Genomic DNA, 18,468 nt, shown 5'->3' with positions numbered 1-18,468 from the left:
TTTTTTATTTTATTTCATGTACTTTTATTTTATTTTGGATTATTTTATTTTAAATCAAATTAAATATTTGAAATCAATAGTGATTTATTTTTAATCTTGACTCATTTCAAAAAAGAAATCAGGTGAACTCATTGACCTAAATCAATATCAACACATTTTCCCTCGTGCCTTGTTCTATAATTCTTTTGTGCGTACGTGGCTCATTTACCTCAAGTTGGAGAGTACAATGAGACAATCTTCACCTATTCTGTCATTTTTCAGCCCACTGGAAGAAAAGAAAGAAGTTGGTGTGGAGAAAGCAGAAGAGCAATGTCATTCATTCATTTTGTGAAGTGAAGTGCATGTTCGTTGATCACAGCACAATAGCTCATTTAACCCTTTTGGAATTTCGAATGGAAAGTGAAATTACAGAGTGAACAAAGGGTCAACCGACCGTCGGCCAATATTATTTATAAAATTCCATAAAAACACAATCAGATAAGTATTAAAAACGCACAAGACTCATGAGCACACCTACCTTACGGTTCTGAGAGTCCGGGCCCGATTCCCGGCTGCAGCCTTAGGGTCATAAAAGACCACAAGCATGACTGTGACTATGAATGTGAATATTTGTCATTATGGAAGAAAGGTGGATGAGTTCAAGCTATTTTGTTTTTTTTAGCTGTGACCGACGATGCACGAATCCCGGCCATGAATGTGATTTTGAAAACCGTCAGGGGGACTGAATGAGTTCCAAGATTCATGCGGTGAGGGAAGAAAGGTGCAAATAATGAAGACATGATGTTGGACTTCATTAGATGTGGTTAATATACCGTATTTTCCGGACTATAAGCCGCTACTTTTTGAGTTATAGTCCAGTGCGGCTTATCTATGGATTATTTTCATGATTTTAATGATTTTGTATAATTTTTGTATATTGTCTCATTAATTCATTTTTAGATTTAATTCAATTTAATTGGTCTGTTTCATGATTAGTTGTAGTTAATTTATATACATTATATATGTATACATTTTTTGATATTTCAAAAAATATATTTATAAAAGCTGGCACCAGTTGGCAATATTTGCCAGCCAGCAGTTGGACGGCAACCGCTGCATCACTCATCGGTAACGCTGTCAACCAACCAAAGAGTTCAAGATCAACGTCAGGCCGTCTCATGAATCTTCAAAGGAGATCTGTCATTTTATTGGCTAGCTGTCATTCCCATAGACTCCCTTCCTTCTCTCCTCCTCCTCTCCAGCAGTTCCTTCTACAAGCTCACTCGGTGTGATCGGAGGCAGAAACGACGCGCAGTGATTATCTGCACTTAGAGTTGAACTCATCACAGGTAAGTTGCAGAGCTTCATTTTTTACGGGTGCTAATATCCTGATAGTACTTCTATAAGGTTCAAAATAATACGCATTGGTCAATGGAAAGACTATTTCAGTTTGATTGTCCAGTTTGAAAGAATCAGTTTGTTATTTATATCAAAATGTTATTCTATGTAAAAGCAGGCCAACGCTTGAATTTGTATATATATCACATATACAGTAAATATAATATACAAACAGTGAGTATGTAAATATATATATATATATATATATACACATTTTAAAATTGCTAAATATAAGCAAGTAAGATTGCCGATACTGTGCATTTACTTCCGTTTTGACCTCAAGCTCTTCGTCATGGTAACAATTGCATTGTCTGAGATTTAAAATAGATTCATGTTTTTTTTTTTTTATGTATTAAAAGGTTACTTTATCTTCACATTTTTATAAACGTTGCATTTGTTGTGGAACATCTCTCGTCGTTCATTTATATATGCATTTTAAGGATGGTAAAAAAAAACAATAACACATTGATTTTGGTTCTTACTAGGCACTAAAAAACAACTATTTAAGAAAATAAGCAAAAACATGTGTGTGTGTGTGTGTGTGTGTGTGTGTGTGTGTGTGTATACATACGTATATATATATATATACAAAAAATTCTTCCGAGGTACAACAATGTACAACATCAACATTTACCTTTGATTCCATAAAGTATGACATCAACTTTGCAAGGTTGATGCTTTTCTCCACTCGAATGCTTTAACATTTTCAACATAATTGACTGAACTTAAGCTGACATTTTCCAATTCCACGTTTTAGAGAACGACTCCTATCTTCAGGAAGTCATTGTTAAAAGCATGACTAATTTTTCATTTTGTATTATTAAAAGTGTCTTTTGGACCATTTGAGGTGTTTCCCTCTAACTAGCAAGATTCATTCATGACCTTTTATATTTGATGTTTCCTTCAAGAAACATACCCCCCGCATCTTTTCAGGACGGTGACGGCTTTGCCACCATGGAGATGAATGGCAGCAACACGCAGAGAGACATTTACAAGGTGGCCGTGCATGACAACTCCAGCAACTGCAGCTCGCAGTTTGCTGACGTGGCCTTGCTGCAGACGTTCAAGCCCCTGATCATCCCGTGCTACGCTCTGGTAGTGGCGGTGGGCGTCTTCGGCAACTACCTGCTCCTCTACGTCATCTGCCGAGCGCGCAAGATGCACAACGTCACCAATTTTTTCATCGGCAACTTGGCCTTCTCTGACATGCTCATGTGCGTGACCTGCGTGCCCTTCACCCTGGCGTACGCCTTCAACCCCCGTGGTTGGGTCTTCGGTCGCTTCATGTGTTACTTGGTGTACCTCATCCAGCCGGTCACCGTCTACGTTTCGGTCTTCACGCTCACCGCCATAGCTGTGGACAGGTGGGAGTCGACGGTCTTTGGCTTCAGATGAGAAGCTCTGTTTGGAATTTGTGTCTGCATGACAGTAATGGGGTCTAAATCAGGGGTGTCAAACTCATTTTTGTCACGGGCCGCATCGTAGTCATAGTTTCCTTCAGAGGGCCGTTATGACTGTCAGTATAGGCTACACAACAAACTGATGAAGAATTAGTTTTGAAATCCGAGACGAGCAAAAACTTAAACAAATAAAATATTTTAAAAAGATGAATGGTACTAAAAATTCCTAGAAATTTTTTAAAAGTGAAGACACGGGCCACATAAAAGAATGTGGCGGGCCGTATCTGGCCCCGGGCCTTGAGTTTGAGACCTATGGTCGAAAAGTTTAAGTGAATAATAAATATGCAGTATTGTCAGTATTCACTGCGTATCAAGTCTTCATGAAAAGGAAACAACTAAGAAGATGATTTACGTTAAGGAATACTGAGATCAGGAGATCGCGATCATTTGCAGTTCTTTTGTTAATTCCAGAAATATTTCAATTTCTTTCTCCCTTCCAAACATACCTTACTTTATCATCTCCTATGTGTAACGTAATAACCAGTCAAAACAAGCAACATAGTATCAAAGTCCTGTCATGGTTTATTTGCAAAACCAAAATTCACATTTTCCTCTAATTCATCGCCTACAAATAATAAATTTTGATTATAGATGCCCCAAAATGTATTTTATACAATGTATAAGGTTGACCAATAAGCATTTCTATCACCATCAACAAAGTTCAATGGAAGGAAAAAAAAAAAAAATCAATCTTTTTTTTTTTTTTTTTTTTTTTTTTAAATGGTGAAGCTTCCTGTTTTCTGCAGTATGATGTTGATTCCAGTGATGTTACAACGCACGTTTCTTTTTTTAACCTTGTGTCCTTAATGTTCTGTGAAGTGAAAATCCATTACCGCTACAAATGCATTTGCACTGTTTGGCTCGCCGTTGATAATATACTTCTATTGAGCACAGTCGCAGCTCTTTAACACCATTAGGAAAAAAAAATATTTCTTTCTTTTCAAAAGAACTTGTCAGCGCTATTCATCTGAGCTACATGATGTTCGCCTCCTCTAATTACACATTTTAAACACGCCCGGCTTTTGTCCTTGGCATATGCATATTTCGACAAATTGGGCAATCCTCTAAATTGCCTGGGGATTTAAATCACAGTGTGAGCTCAATGCGATTTCACACAAACCTTTGTATATTTTTAGCCCTAATTAAAAACCCAACCGGTTATGCATGCAGAAATTATTCTTTCAGAGTGGAACCTCTCAGGTAAAAACAAAAATAAATCCATTCCAGTTTTTGATTTAATTTGGCCACAATTCCGAGTTTGACAAAATATCAATTTGTAGGTGGAGCATTGAAACAATCTATAATTAAATGTCTTTTTTCCAAAATTGCAGATATTACGCCACGGTGCACCCCCTGAAGAAGCGTACCTCCGTGGCCACCTGTGTGTGCGTCCTCGCCGGGATCTGGCTAATATCCTGCGGCCTTGTCACCCCGGCGGTGAGCCACACCTATCACGTGGAGTTTAAAGACGAAGGCTTCACCATCTGCGAGGAGTTCTGGCTGGGCCGTGAGAAGGAGCGACGGGCCTACGCTTACACCACCCTGCTGCTCACCTACGTCCTGCCCCTGTCTGCCGTTTTTCTCTCTTACTTGTGCATCACGGTCAAGTTAAAAAAGTGCGTGGCGCCAGGCCACCGGACCCAAGAGAAGGCCAGCGCCCAACAAGCCCGGAAGAGGAAGATCTTCCGCTTGGTGGCCCTCTTGGTGTCCGCCTTTGCTCTCTGCTGGCTCCCTATTCATGTCTTCAACATGCTTCGAGACATCGACATCCGTCTCATTAACAAACGCTTCTTCTTGCTTATCCAGCTGCTTTGCCACCTGTGCGCCATGAGCTCATCCTGCTGCAACCCTTTCCTCTACGCGTGGCTGCACGACCGATTCCGCGGCGAGCTGAGGAAGATGCTCAAATGCCGAAGCCGCGTCGGAGCGCCGGTTAACCGCTGCGCCGCCGCCGTGGTTTTATAAGTCCCGTGATGAGGAAGACAAGCGAATCCATCCATCATCATCCATTTTTAAAAGGTCATTAGTGATTCACATTTGGAGACGGACAAGCATTCACACTCAATTCCCAGCTTCTGCCTGCGCCAAACTCAGGATAGTGTACAGTTCCACGACAACGGACCTGCACAGAAATCAAGTTACTTACTTCAGCATTCCTTAATTAGTCAAGTCATGAGACCACCATTAATCACCTCTTGCGCCATATTGTTTTGTTGTCATTTAGTTATTAATCATTAACAGTAAATGGGGCAATTTATTTGTATGCTACATACAATTTTATTTGATTGATCGATGCGATAGAATAATTGATTATAAAAATATTCAACATCCGTAGATTGTATTATTGCGAATAATTTGTGATGTGTTCTGTTGTATTGATTTGTTTATTTTGTGTAAATTATAACTGTATAATTTTGATTTCTTTGTGACTGTCATGAATAAAATGAATGCATTATGACAATGGGAGCTATGTTGTGTGATTGACATTAAAATGAATTTGTACACATCACTACTCTGTGTGTGTTTTTTAATAAAAATTCTACTAAACAAAACGTTTACAGTCTTGATCAATTAAGGAAAATGATATAAAAAAAAAAAAAAGAAAAAAAGAGTGTCCTTTTGAGTGCATAATTGCAGAAGTCCAGTAGCTCCAGTCCTCATTATTCACATTTGGCCTCCTCATTTTGTGATCCCCAAGCCTTCTGCATCTCCGCAAATTCCCTGGCCTCCCGCGGGGTGCGAATATAAGACTCAATCTCGCTGTCCGAGATCTCCTCATCACCCGTCACATCTTTAAGCCCTTCTAGCGCCATTCTCCGTCTTTTAGGGTGAATCACACAGGGTGGTGCGAAAAGCATTCTCTTCCCCCAGTTGGGTTCTGGTTCTTGATTACTCTTGGACTCTGTATCCTCTCCTGTCTCTTTAGCCTCCTTAGAATTTCGAGTGGTTGCATGTGGAGTCTGATCTTCAGGTTCAGAAGGATTTGCTTCTTCGCAGCAGAGTTGGTTTAAGGCTTCCTCATGGCTCCTCATAGCCCTCCGTAGTAGAGCAAATCTGTTCTTTACGATATCTTCCACGTGCTTAACCACATTGTCCGACGTCACCGGATCCGTCACCCAAGGGATCTCCTTCCCCAGTTTGCAAAGCACCTCCTTGAGCTCACCCACTCTCTTGGCGGCGACCCGGTTCTTTTTCATTTTGGCAATGAGACAGAACTTCTCCAGTGACACTTTGATGCGAACGTGATTGGGGTTTAGGGACTGCCAGGCCAAGTAGACCGTCGCCATCATTAAGGGGACGGGCTTGCGGCCGGTCAGGATCCAGGAGTCGGAGGCCAGCTCTACCAGGGCCAAGGCTCGTTTGTTTAAGTCCTTGTGGTCCTCGGCAAGGTCTTCATGCACATCGAGGGAGCTAATTTTGTACCTGGGGGAAATAATGACATAGTATTGTACCAAACACAACACATAATTTGTCTATAATCAGAATGGAATCATAAGGATGAGTCCTGAATTAAATTAAATGCATGTTCAATTAATTAGATTAGGTGAAGGCTGAGCACTTGAACACATTCGAATTTTAGGATGCTTTCTGTTATTAGCAATTTACATATGCAGCATCACGTAACACCAATTAGCTATACAAGCAATGGTTGACTTAACATTTCAACATGTAAAAACGACAAACGAATAAAACCACTTACCCAGGGCTGAGCATACTTGCAAGTGACCAGAGGTGATTGCGTAAAATGGAAATGTGGAGGAAAACTGAATTTCAATTGCACTCAGCCAATCGGGTCTTCAATGGCTCCTTATCCACAAAGTTTGACATGCATCCCTTGTTCAACCAAAGTTAGTCGCACAAATACTTTAGCGCAATATAATGTTATTGCTGAGCCCAGAGTATGAGACATTTCATCACAGGTTATGTTCCTCCGCGTAACTGCCGTGAATAAAGTTTAGGAAACACTGTCAGACAAAAATGCATGCTTACTCTTGACAATGAGCCTCCATCACATCGCTGACGTTGATCAGTGGTGCCTCCACCTTGAGAACCTTCATCATTTCTTGGTAGACGGCGCCCATCATCACAATGTCTGCCTCCATCAAACATGCGATGGTGCCCATGGTGACGGGCCAGTTGAGCTGCCTGCAGCTCACCAGCACGCAGCAGCCGGCCAGGCATTCCTTTTTCTGCAGGCTGACTTTCAGGAAGCTTTCGTGCTCGTAAGCCTGCGCGAAATACGTGCTTGACAAGGTCTCGATTTCATTGTTGGCCCGTAGGACTCTGCAGAGGGCTTTTAGTTGCTGCTGGCCTGCATGGGTTTGAAAAGTAAAAGAACATTTCAAAGTGGGGTACACAGTAAACACCTTACGATAATCGAGTAACAAAGAAGCTCACCTTTTATCTGGTTTAAACATGGCTTTTTAGCGACAGCTGTTGTTCGGCTGTAGCTGACATCTGAAAAGTAAGTTTGCATCACATGGCCGTAATGAACAACACATGAAACGTATTGTATGGAAACACCATCAAACAAAACAGGTAGCGATATAAAAGGATTTTTTTTTTTTTACCTGAGCCTTCGAAAACATCGTGGGTGAGAGCCCCCTCTGACACCACAGCACCACAGTCCACGCAGACATTCTGGCGCTGAGTGTGATGATCGTCCTCTACAATGTTGGGCGAGCCGCAGCGGGGACATTTTAAACCCGGTGCAGGCATGTCGTGTCACTTACCGCCGCGATAAATTAATATATTCTCACAAAACACACCGGAAAAATCGGTTTGGAAACACTGGAGCAGGCTAAATGTAGGGATCAAAATAGTTCCGGGTAGAAACAACGTTAAACGGCAATGGTTCCGCCTTCATAAGGAAAACTGTGCAAACGTCACTACATTCATCATCCGAACCTCTTATCATCACGAGGGCTTTTTAAAACCCCAGATTATATTCAATATAAAGAGAACCAGACTGATTATCGCAAATACTTTATTCTTGTAACAATTTTGGGAACTAAAAATGATTCAATATTCTTGTACAGTAAATACAAACAACAATTTTTTTTGTACAGTTTGAAAATAGACAAAGCATCCACACACGCGTGAGAATTAGGAAAGAGGAAAAACAGCACTTAATTTGGCATTTTGTTTTGGTCTCAGATATGTTAATACTTTACAACAGTACATTGCAATCAGTGTTGAGATTCTAACGCAAGCTCAGTAAAGTGCTTTTTTTTTGGATCATGTAAACATTTAATCAGTGCAAGAAGACGTGTATATGTAACAAATGCGGAACTAGAACCATCAAAAAGGTAAACATTTACAAAAGATGATGGACAGAAGCAATTTCTGCTCTTAAGATAGGAATTATGTTGGCAACATTTAACAGTTTAAGACAGTCAATAACTGCTCAATTGTAACAAAGAACTGTCTAATTTCAGCTAAATATCTTTGAAATGCAGAGAAAAGTAGGCAAAAAAAGCCAAACCCACCTAGACGACTTTTTTCATAGACAAGAGAATGCTCGGTTGTTCATCCATGACGCGCACGAGTAAGTTGTCGATGTACTGCTCCAGCTGGGCAATCTTTCGGTCCTTGTTCTGAAGCTGCGTCTCCTGCTTTACCACCAGAGAGATGAGTTCTTCCCGGGTGAGCATCGAGTAGGGCCCGACTTTCACCTACAATGGGATTGCCAACGAAACTAAATCAATCCATTTGAAATTCCATTTCAGAAGTTACGTCATTTATTTGCAACCTGGACAGGGAGGGGGTGAGCATGTATGCTGTAAATCTTATTTTTCAAGTGTTTTACCAGAAGAACGTCCCCAAATACTTTCATTTAAATTGTGGCAAAACAATTATGTCTCCTATAGTATGAAATGGGAGCTACCTTTGTGTTCTCCTCAACTTGACCAACATTTCCCACCATTTTCTTTTTGTCTCCTTGGACCTCCGTGACGACAGGATGTTGTTCTTGTGCACTGAGCGGTTTCACAGGATGTAGTCTGCAATGGACAAAAATAAACAATGACAATCAAGAACAATATTTATTACTTATAAACGGCAATATATATTATATATACACTGTTTATTTATTTATTTATTTAATCTCTATCTATTTACTTATTTTATCTATTTATTTATTTTATTTATTTATTTGCTATTTGTTTATTTTTGATTGATTTACAATTTTAACATGTAAAAAAAAAAAAAGAATGGAGATCAGCAGGGATCTTCATAGCTGACAAGCTTCTCCGTCCGTGCGTTCGCAAACTCACCTGCGTGACGGTGGTGGAGGCGCTTCTTTCTTCCCGCCTACATCCCGCCCGTGCTGCGGCGTGCTCGGCTTGGGTTCTTTCGGCAAACTCTCCCGGTGCGCCAAAGTCTGTGCTTGGGTTTTAGCATCATCGGGTAAAGTGTTACTTTGCGTGCTTGATACAGCAGCCGTCTTGGCGGGAGGTGCAGGGGCACGGGCCACTTTACAAGATTTGACTTTGGCGTCTGGATCGGGAGTTTGGGACACGGGCGGCGGCCATGACACCGAAGAGGAGACGTGAGCTTGCGCAGCATACTCGATCCCATCATCGTCGTCATCATCAAATGGATTCAAGCTGTTCGCTTCTGGCTTGGACTCGGTGCTCGGTATTGACGGTGCTGGGCGTTTATGTTTTTGCGCATCTGTGGGAGATCGACTTCGAGGAGGGATGGTCTGCACCGAGCGCTGGGGAGAAACACTGGCGGTTTTCACCTCCTTGTCTTTGACCTGCTCGGTAATCGGTGAAGTTTCAGTTCTTCCGGGCGGCTGAGGCGCTGGTCGCTTCTCGCGTTGATCGATTGTGGTTGAGGTCTCAGGCTGTTGCAAACTGGTTAAGAGAAGCACATTTAGGTGAGCATAAGTATTGGGACGGATTGACTCAAGCGAATACGATCATTTTCCCCTCCGCATTAAATTTGACCAAACCTCACTTTAGGCCTGTATGAAAATAAAAGTGAGCATAAATTAAGGTGAAATTAAAATACCTTCACTCGAGTCGTTCCTTGTTGACGTAACAGCCAAGTTAATGAGGTCAAGGCGAAAGACGGACGACGATGCCACCGCAAGCCATGCAATTTGCACGAAGCCGTCAGGCTTGGGTTACGCACCGAGTGTGTTGCCATGGCGACGGCAAAGGTAACCCAGACGAGGAAGTCACTCCTTCGCGCATTTAAATGACTCTGACCTTGAATATCTTTTTCATCTAGCGCCAACTACTTATGTCTTCAAGTTCCTACTTGGAAGAACATCGCCTTGGTTCGATCCAATTCGATCGAACTACATTTAATTGTAGGTTATTGATTGACAAAGTGTGTATAGTTTGAAGTACTGTGAAGGGAAAAGAGATGTTTGGATTGGTCAATGTGTCGTCATGGAAGCACTGACCTTTGGGTGACGATGGTTGGGTCTGACCTAGAAGGTGCGTTGTTGTCCTCAAAGGGATGATTCGAAACTTCTTCTTCAAACGGATTGGAGGAATTCACTTGTGGATTGTCAACATCCCTCTTTGCGTCATCCCTCCTTTTCTCTTCTTCTTCATCCTTCCATCGCCTTTCTTGCTCCTCCTTTTCTTCCTCCTCCAACTTTTTCTGCTCTTCTTCCCTCCTCGCGTCCTCAACCCTTTGGCGTTCCTCTTCTTCAGCAAGTTTTCTCTTTTGCTCTTCCTCCTTTCTTTTGGCTTCTCGAGCTTCCTCCTCCATCATTTTCTGCTCTTCCTCCCTTCTTTCCTCCTCCAACCGTTCCTGCTCTTCTCTCTGTCTCCTCACTCGCTCCTCTTCCTCCTCTCTCGCCTTCTCTTCTTCCCTTCTCTCTTCGAGTCTACGTTGCTCCTCTTGTTCTTCTCGTCGTCTTGCACGCTCCTCATCCTCCTTTCGAATTTTCTCTTGGAAGGCCTCCTCCTCCAGCCTGATTTTCTCCTCTTCTTCCTTTCTCGCCTTCTCTTCATTCCTTTCCCTCTCTTCTTCAAGTCTCTGATGCTCCTCAGCTAATCGTTCTTGTTCTTCTTGTCTCCTCATTCTCTCCTCTCTTGCCTTCTCTTCATCCCGTTTGCGCTGTTCTTCCTCCCATTTCAGCTTCTCCTCTTCTAATCTTTCCAGTTCTTGTCTTCTCAGCTTCTCTTCTTCTTGTCTCTTTTGCTCCGTTAACCGTTCCTGCTCTTCTTCTCTTCTGATCCTCTCCTCTTCCTCTCTTTTCCTCTCTTCTTCCTCCCATCTCAACTTCTCCTCTAACCTTTCCAGTTCTTGTCTTCTCAGCCTCTCCTCTTCCTCCTCCCGTCGCTTTTCTTCTTCTAACCGTTCCTGCTCTTCTTCTCTTCTGACCCTCTCCTCTTCCTCCTCTTCCTCTCTTTTCCTCTCTTCCTCCTCCCGTCTCAACTTCTCCTCTTCTAACCTTTCCAGTTCTTGTCTTCTCAGCCTCTCCTCTTCTTCCTCCCTTCTTTTTTCCTCTAACTGTTTTTGCTCGTCTCTTCTTATCCTCTCCTCTTCCTCTTCTAACCTTTCCAGTTCTTCTCGGCTCATCCTCTCCTCTTCCTCTCGTCTCATCTTTTCCTCTTCTAACCTTTCCAGTTCTTCTCGTCTCATCCTCTCCTCTTCCTCTCGTCTCATCTTTTCCTCTTCTAACCTTTCCAGTTCTTCTCTTCTGACCCTCTCCTCTTCCTCTCGTCTCATCCGTTCCTCTTCTAATCTTTCCAGTTCTTCTCGTCTCATTCTCTCCTCTTCCTTTTTCCTCTCTTCTTCTTTATCCCGTCTCTTCTCCATTTCTTGTCTTCTTGCTTCCTCTTCTTGCTCGTTTCTGGCCTTTTCTTCATCTCTTTCCCTCTCCTCTTCTTCTCGTCTTCTCCTCTCCTGCTCCTTCTCTTTCTCCGCATGCTCTTTTCCCCTTTTCATCTCCTCCTTGTTGTCCACTTCCTCGTTCCTCATTTCTTCCTCCTCCTCCTCCTCCTCCTCCCAGGGTGTGTACTGCCTTATCACAGGAAGCGATTCGACGGGCGGCGGGGAGCTTTCCGGAACATCTTCCATGGATCCGTGTCCCGAGCTGGTCAGACTGAAGTTGGATCCGATTCGCGTGGTGCGAGGCAGCGGTTCCTCGCAGTAAACGTGACTGCCATTGATGCAAAGGTTGCTCTTTTCCACAGCGGCACGTTTCTGAGACGCCTCTTTATTGTCCGAGCTGCCGGAGCGTTTGTGTTTCATGAACTTGAACTTCTTCTTACCTGTAAAAGGCATAAATGGAATTTGTCAAATATTAACAAAATTGGTTTCATTTTGTTTTCTTCCCTGTTTCATTGTTTGAAGTCACAATGGAATCAAACTAGGTAGCAAGGGAAGTAGCATGCTAGCACGTGGACTGAGCAAACACTTTACAATTATTTTTCATTCTAGCTTAATCCAAATCATTCATTTAATTTTCACCATTTCCTTTGCTAAACTGTAAAGAGAAGTCAAATAATCCATGAAAATGTTCCCACTGACCTTCTGAGGCATCCACATTGAGCCCAGATGATAAGCTGCCGCTCAGTGAGGAGTTCTTGGCAGGCAGGACGGACATGGACTGTGACATGTTCCTCTGCAAGTTGGACTTGTGCGAAAACAAAGATTTGAGTTTAGCTTTCTTCTTCTTCTCTTCGCCCGCACCTGCTCCGCCAGCCACGCTCTCCTCTTCATCTTCCTCGCTGTCAGTGAGGACCTGCCTGAACGACAACGCCACCGCATCCGGTTCTTTTTTCTTGCCCCGGACTTTGTCCTTGAGCTTGCCCAGACGGGATCGAGGCTTGCCCACGGCGGTGAGGTCGAACATGCTGGCCGTCATGTTGTTCCTCATGAACTGGATGTCCACCAGCACCTCGCCTCGGTCTTTATCCGACTTGCCGCTCTTGTCCAGTAACTTGAACCACCTGTGTGTAGAAATACCAAAAGAACGTTGGACCAAAAAAGCTTGAAGGTCTCAATAACACAGAAGTAGGGGATTGAATTTAGGGCCGAGTGTAAATGTCACGCCTTTAAATGACATGGCAAAGCTTTAGTAGCAAAATTATTGTATATGATGTCATATAGACTCAAGATCGAAGGTCTTATATTCCACTCTGAGATTTGGATGTTCGATCTTTGAAAGTTATTTTGTCATCAGAGCAAGTAGTTGTATAAGGCCAAAATTAGGGAAACAAAATGTACACAGTATGACAGTTTTTTACTTTTTCCAGTTTTTGTTTTTTGTTTTTTTTTAATGGCAAATGGAAAGTGACTTCATAGGAAAGTTCTCAACTAGGAACTAAAAGTGAGCAGTCGTTTGACTGCACCAACCATGGAGAGTTTGAATGAATGCTTTGATTGTTAAGTTTGCATTTAAGCACTTTGTGCAGCATTCTACAATTTCTGAAATCAATCTAAAGCTTTTCTATGTAAAAAAAAAAAAGTCTCACATGACAAGACAACAGTAAGACTGCTGGTTCTGAGGGGGGTCTCGGGATGGGAGGGAAACAAATCACAAAGCAACAGAGTCAGCATTAAAAGTGCTTATCAAGCATAAATCTGAAAAAACAACTCCAACTGAAATCTGGATTCCTGGGGAAATGAGAAGGCGTTTTGTGTGTGTGTGTGTCTATGCAGGGGTTCTCTCTGGTATTTTGGTGCTGCAGGCCAGTCTTGAGTACTAAATAAAGTAATCTTAAAAACTAACAGCTGTGGCTCAAATGATCATGTATTACATGTCACCATATTAATAACACTGCAAGAATTTTATAAGCTGTATTTTTTTTTTTTTAATCAAAATAAATTCCAGTAAAACAATACCTGCATTTTATTTAAGAAAGAAAAAATGGTCAGGAGTTAAACCAGCATTTGCGATACGATTTGTTATTAAAACAAATTATACAAATGCTTACTGTTCCAATATACTGAAGAAATACTAACTGACCTCCTTTCATTGATAGAAAACTAACATGAGGACAAGTTAAAAAAAAAAAAAAAAAAGAGAAGTACCTGACTTCCAATTGCAACACAAAGGAAGTTACACAAAAAAAAAAAAGAAAAAGTCAGGGAAGTCTTCACTTCAAGCCCGGGTGGCAAAGATGGCTTCAAGCCGACTCATCTGACACTTGAGTGCAAAGTGGAGGCTCATGACTCAACCTAGTCAACAAGCATTCTCCTTTTTCTGCTCGCACACACACACACACACATCCTTCCCTGTGCAGCATGTAGTCCTGATAAGAACAATGGCCGCTCTGGCGGAGACCTCTTATCACAGCACACACAGCTGTGCGAGCGGGAGAAGAGTCAGCTAAGCAGTGATAAGTGTCCATGTAGCAAAAGTGAATGGAGCTTATCAGAGCAGGCCATCAGTGTGTCCAGTAAAGGTTTTGGAGGCAGGGTGGAGCTGGAGAAAACATAACTTGGGAGGACTGATATGCTCTTTAGGCTAATGATGCACATTAGCGCACACCCAAAACAACTTTTAAGCCATGTTTATTTCTGGAACAAGTCCCACCCGTTATGACTAACATTTAACTACAGTAGCGTATTGGACCTAAGTGTTCATTAGAAACAAGATAGACATTTCACTCCCAACAGCATATTTAATATTATTGTAAGCATCAGACATTGGCAGACATAAAGAATTCACACAACTCTGCCAAATTCACAACAGCTTGCTCATAGGCACATTTTAAGTTTGTGTAATTTCGCATATACACGAGCAAGGCACACCAGAGAGCCAAGTATTTACATGCAAGCAGTCAATTTTCCATAATGTGTCCTCTAAGAGAACGTCTCTCTCCTGGTGCCTCCCTCAAAATTGCTAAATTCCTTTCACATCCCAAGCTGAGCCACATTGCTAGTATGTTTCACATAGCTGAAACCACACAGTCAACATTTGAAAATGATTTTCCTGGCTCTGCAAGGCCCATCCAGAGTTAAACTCGACCAAGTCTTAACCACTGATGACCTCTACAAAAACAGTCAGCAAGGCATTTTTTTTTTAATATTGAAGGGAAAATAAATTGATTAAATAAAACAGGAAGTTGCACCCAAACTAATCAAAACAACCGACTTGGTGGAGGTAATAAAACTGATAGCAAGCACAGTCCATTTAATTACTTCATGTCAAAGTCCATCTTTTGGTTACATTACTTTATTGATCAAGTAAGCCAAGTTACTATAAACACAACATGACGTGGCTATTATTAGGCTATCTTTGAAATCATGTTGAATTATAACAACCTTTACAGCAGTGCTGTTTTTGTCAAAAATGACCTTGCGGGTCATCCAATGTTTATTTTTTACTGATAAAGCAGCTAGGAATGCGAGGCCTTGGACCGATGTAAAACCTCGCAGGCAAGGAGTGTTTGACATACTTGCAAACAGATCACCCAAAAAAAAAAAAAAAAAAAAACATTTCAGGCACTACGATGATGATGGGAGAAGGTTGTGGTGGTAAGTACGTTCAAGCAGAGTAATAAGAAGGTGAGTAAGAAAAAAAGCTGGTATGCAGGCAGTCACATGGTGGCGGAATAAACTACTTACGAGCAGCTTAGCATAACACAACACTTTCTATGCTTCGCTCTTAAAGTGGAAAGACTATTTTCCGAAAATGAGCTGGCTTTTAATAAATTCAATGGTTGCTCCCTTGAATGAAGGAATATTTGGGAAAGGAATCAAAAATATTTTCACTCATTTTAACAATCAGGGGTGATTAGCATCTCAGAAGTGATGTCATTCAATATGAAAATCGACTTTTTAATGTATTTTTTTTTTTCTAATCGTGTCAGGACATTGTCTTTTCCTTTGTAGCGGCAGCACTTCATCAGTGAGATGGGGAATTATTTGTGGGCCGGTATTATAAATGTCTGGTTGTATACGGTGCATATTGCAAATGCATCTCTATCTTTTCAATTAAATTTAACCAGTTTATTCCATGATTGCTAAAACAAAAAGTGCAATTTAAAAGGCGTCGTTTAAATTATGCAAAACAACATAAAAAGATGAGCATGATACGCTTGCTTCCTCTTCCAAATCAGCGGCACCAAACAATTCAAAGTTGGTGTACTCACTCAGTTTTGTTACGGCTCTTATCCTGAGCGAGCAGTCCCAAATCGATGACGGCCTGACCCAACAGCTTGTCCGGACCGACCAGGGCTCTGTGCAGGACGTGGACGTGCAGCGTGCCTCGCTCCCCTCCCGTGCCCTGCTGCGGCAGCTCGAAAGCGGCTTCCTCCTTCCACACGGGCGCCACGCTCTTCTCCACCACGGAGGTCTGGTACTTGTCTTTGCCCATTTGGATGAGCGCGTACGCGTCGTTGGTGCCGCCTTTGCCCTTCGCCCTGAGGCCGCGGGCTTGGAGGACGGTCACCTGGACGCTGGTCGGACACCAGGGTTGCTCCAGAAACGACATAGCGGCTGTTGAAGTTACAGAGCGGCTGAGATGCGACCAACCAGCCGCTCCAGGAAAAGTTGCACAAGTACAGTGCGATACCGGCCGGACATTAGGACGGGTTGGAGTGGGCGTGGTTAAAATGGGATTGGGGGGGGTTGGGTTCAAGAGAAGCCCCGCCCCCAGATTAACAAATTACTTATATTGATGGAGCACGGCTGTCACTCACCACTAATACTCATCCAACTAAGTATTTAATTCTACGTTCTCAAAGGCGAGACACTACAATTATACTTCCATGTTATATATTTAGATTCAGTTGTGAAATGATCAAACAGCCAATTAAAAATGAAACAAAACTTGTTTGCTCTGAATAAGTAAAAAAAAAGATCACAAAAGTGCAAGTGATCAGTTTTTCATTGACTATATCTCCAAAATGTCTTTCCTCAGTATACAACAAAGTCGTCCCAATACTTTTGGAGGGGTCTGTATTTTTAGCGACTCATAATAAGAAGAAATTCAATTTCCACTCTGCAGTACCACACAGAAGCAAATCTCATATGCAGTCATTTAAGGAGACATGTTTGAAGAGTAATCAAATGATGTACTGAAATGTCATTGTAATCATTTCCATCCTGAAACACAAACGGTGCATTCTGTGCTGTGTTATTTCATGTGTTGAGTCGCCAGTCCCCTTCCTGGAGCCCTGATGCTTATTTATAGAATCTTGAGCCAATTACTGAAGTGATGCAAGAGTGCATCTCCTGACTGCACCGTCAAACAATACAAACTATTAGATGTGAACCAATCAAATGTGTTCATTCCGGTATTGGTGATTTCTGTGACTAATCACAAAAAGGAACAAGCACTTGCATTCACACCTATGTCAATTTTGAAGTCTTCACTAAACCTTGGAAGCATCTCAACGGATGATGTTCTATTTTATGACCACTAGATGTCTGCCTCTGATTTCTGGTGTGTGCTATGAGTCATTCCAGGTTCAACATGGAATCTAGAAATTTAATTTGTCTGTAATGGATATTAAATTAATTGTTCATTCCATTTATGGTTCTATGGTTATTATCACATTTTTACTCTCAGCATCAAAGGTTGGTTTGAAGGTTTTGTTTGTGCATTTGGAGTTTTCTCTTTATATTGAAGCTTATCATATTCCTGGTGGGTCTACAGAAGAGCTGTGCAATTTCCTTGACAACTGACTATATTGGGCCTTTGCAGAATTTAATTTCATGGGAACTCGACCCAATTATTGTAATTTGTGTAACTGGATTAAGGAGTGAAGATGACGGCATTACATTTGTTATGATCAAATTGGCTAGAAAAATATAGAGATACCATTCCAGTTTTGGACTAAAAGACAGAGATTCCTTTCTGCACTGCGGCTTAGCTTGTTATCTCAATATCATGTCTTCAAAATACAGATGCTCCATTCTGTCCCTGGAGTGTCAACATCAGATGACAGTCCCGTGAGCAAAGAGCAACGCTCCCTCCCGAGAGTTATCACAAAGCCCCTTCCAGCTGAGGGGATGGGGGTGTGGGGGGTTCTGTAGAAACATGGCCAATGTGTCCAATGGGCCCCCTGGGCTGAGGGCTCCCGCTGGAGGATCTGGCATTGGAAGCCTCTCTGGATTTGAGCAGGCATCAAATAATGAACATTTCCAAAGTTATTTAAATTCACCAACGTGACACAGTGCACTGTGTTAGCTGTTGTAGATTAGCTTTAGCATTTATTGCTAAACAAATCTAACCATAAAAATTATTTCATTATTGAGTAGTCGCTGATACTTATTATAAGTACTGATACAACTGGTACTTTTAATAAAAATAAACAAAAAAACAATGGCAGATAATTTTAAAGAAAAACCTATATATCCTAATAGTATAGCAGTTATCCGTAAAATTGCAATGGTAATTTTCTATTCTAATTTCTACTTTACTAATAATCAAAGGATACTAATAGTAAAAGAGGGCAACTGAGATTGGTATCGGCATCCATTGCAATTATCGATACCTTGAAATAATGCTGATACTGATACCGGCTGCTAAAAAAATAAAAAAATAAAAATCTTACCTGTCAGGATTTTGACAACAATAGGCATCTGCTATTTCCATCTAGCAAATGAAAAGAAACTAAACATTTTATAGGACGCAAGCGGCATGTGCCCTCACTGTCCTGTGATCTGAACATGGACATTAATCTAATTGCAGAGCCCTGCATAA

General features: G+C 41.7%; 3 protein-coding genes across 4 annotated transcripts; 1 reads left to right on the top strand and 2 right to left on the bottom strand.

The window, feature by feature from the left end:
* The first annotated feature begins 2,326 nt into the window (after nt 1–2,326).
* Nucleotides 2,327–4,823, top strand: LOC119131887 (prolactin-releasing peptide receptor-like). Its single transcript, XM_037266694.1, has 2 exons — nt 2,327–2,741; nt 4,169–4,823. Exons 1-2 carry the CDS (start codon nt 2,332–2,334, stop codon nt 4,800–4,802), a joined length of 1,044 nt encoding a protein of 347 aa, XP_037122589.1. The 5' UTR covers nt 2,327–2,331; the 3' UTR covers nt 4,803–4,823.
* Nucleotides 4,824–4,852: 29 nt separating this feature from the next.
* Nucleotides 4,853–7,660, bottom strand: brf2 (BRF2 RNA polymerase III transcription initiation factor subunit). Its single transcript, XM_037266599.1, has 4 exons — nt 7,409–7,660; nt 7,236–7,295; nt 6,828–7,149; nt 4,853–6,260 (listed from the first exon to the last, which is right to left on the bottom strand). The coding sequence occupies exons 1-4, from the start codon at nt 7,554–7,556 to the stop codon at nt 5,498–5,500; spliced, it is 1,293 nt and encodes a 430-aa protein (XP_037122494.1). The 5' UTR covers nt 7,557–7,660; the 3' UTR covers nt 4,853–5,497.
* A 147-nt stretch (nt 7,661–7,807) lies between these two features.
* rab11fip1b (RAB11 family interacting protein 1 (class I) b) lies at nt 7,808–16,357 on the bottom strand. 2 transcript variants are annotated; one of them, XM_037266515.1, is made up of 7 exons: nt 15,911–16,357; nt 12,339–12,760; nt 11,460–12,079; nt 10,255–11,351; nt 9,113–9,697; nt 8,725–8,839; nt 7,808–8,512 (listed from the first exon to the last, which is right to left on the bottom strand). In XM_037266515.1, exons 1-7 carry the CDS (start codon nt 16,249–16,251, stop codon nt 8,327–8,329), a joined length of 3,366 nt encoding a protein of 1,121 aa, XP_037122410.1. In that variant the 5' UTR covers nt 16,252–16,357; the 3' UTR covers nt 7,808–8,326. The 2 variants fall into 2 exon arrangements, with proteins under 2 accessions (XP_037122410.1, XP_037122409.1); XM_037266514.1 differs by having other exon boundaries at nt 10,255–12,079.
* Nucleotides 16,358–18,468: the final 2,111 nt, after the last annotated feature.

This window comes from Syngnathus acus, chromosome 12, assembly GCF_901709675.1.
Source record: "Syngnathus acus chromosome 12, fSynAcu1.2, whole genome shotgun sequence".
Classification (NCBI taxonomy): Eukaryota; Metazoa; Chordata; class Actinopteri; order Syngnathiformes; family Syngnathidae; genus Syngnathus; species Syngnathus acus.
This window is presented reverse-complemented; position numbering and strand designations above follow the sequence as displayed.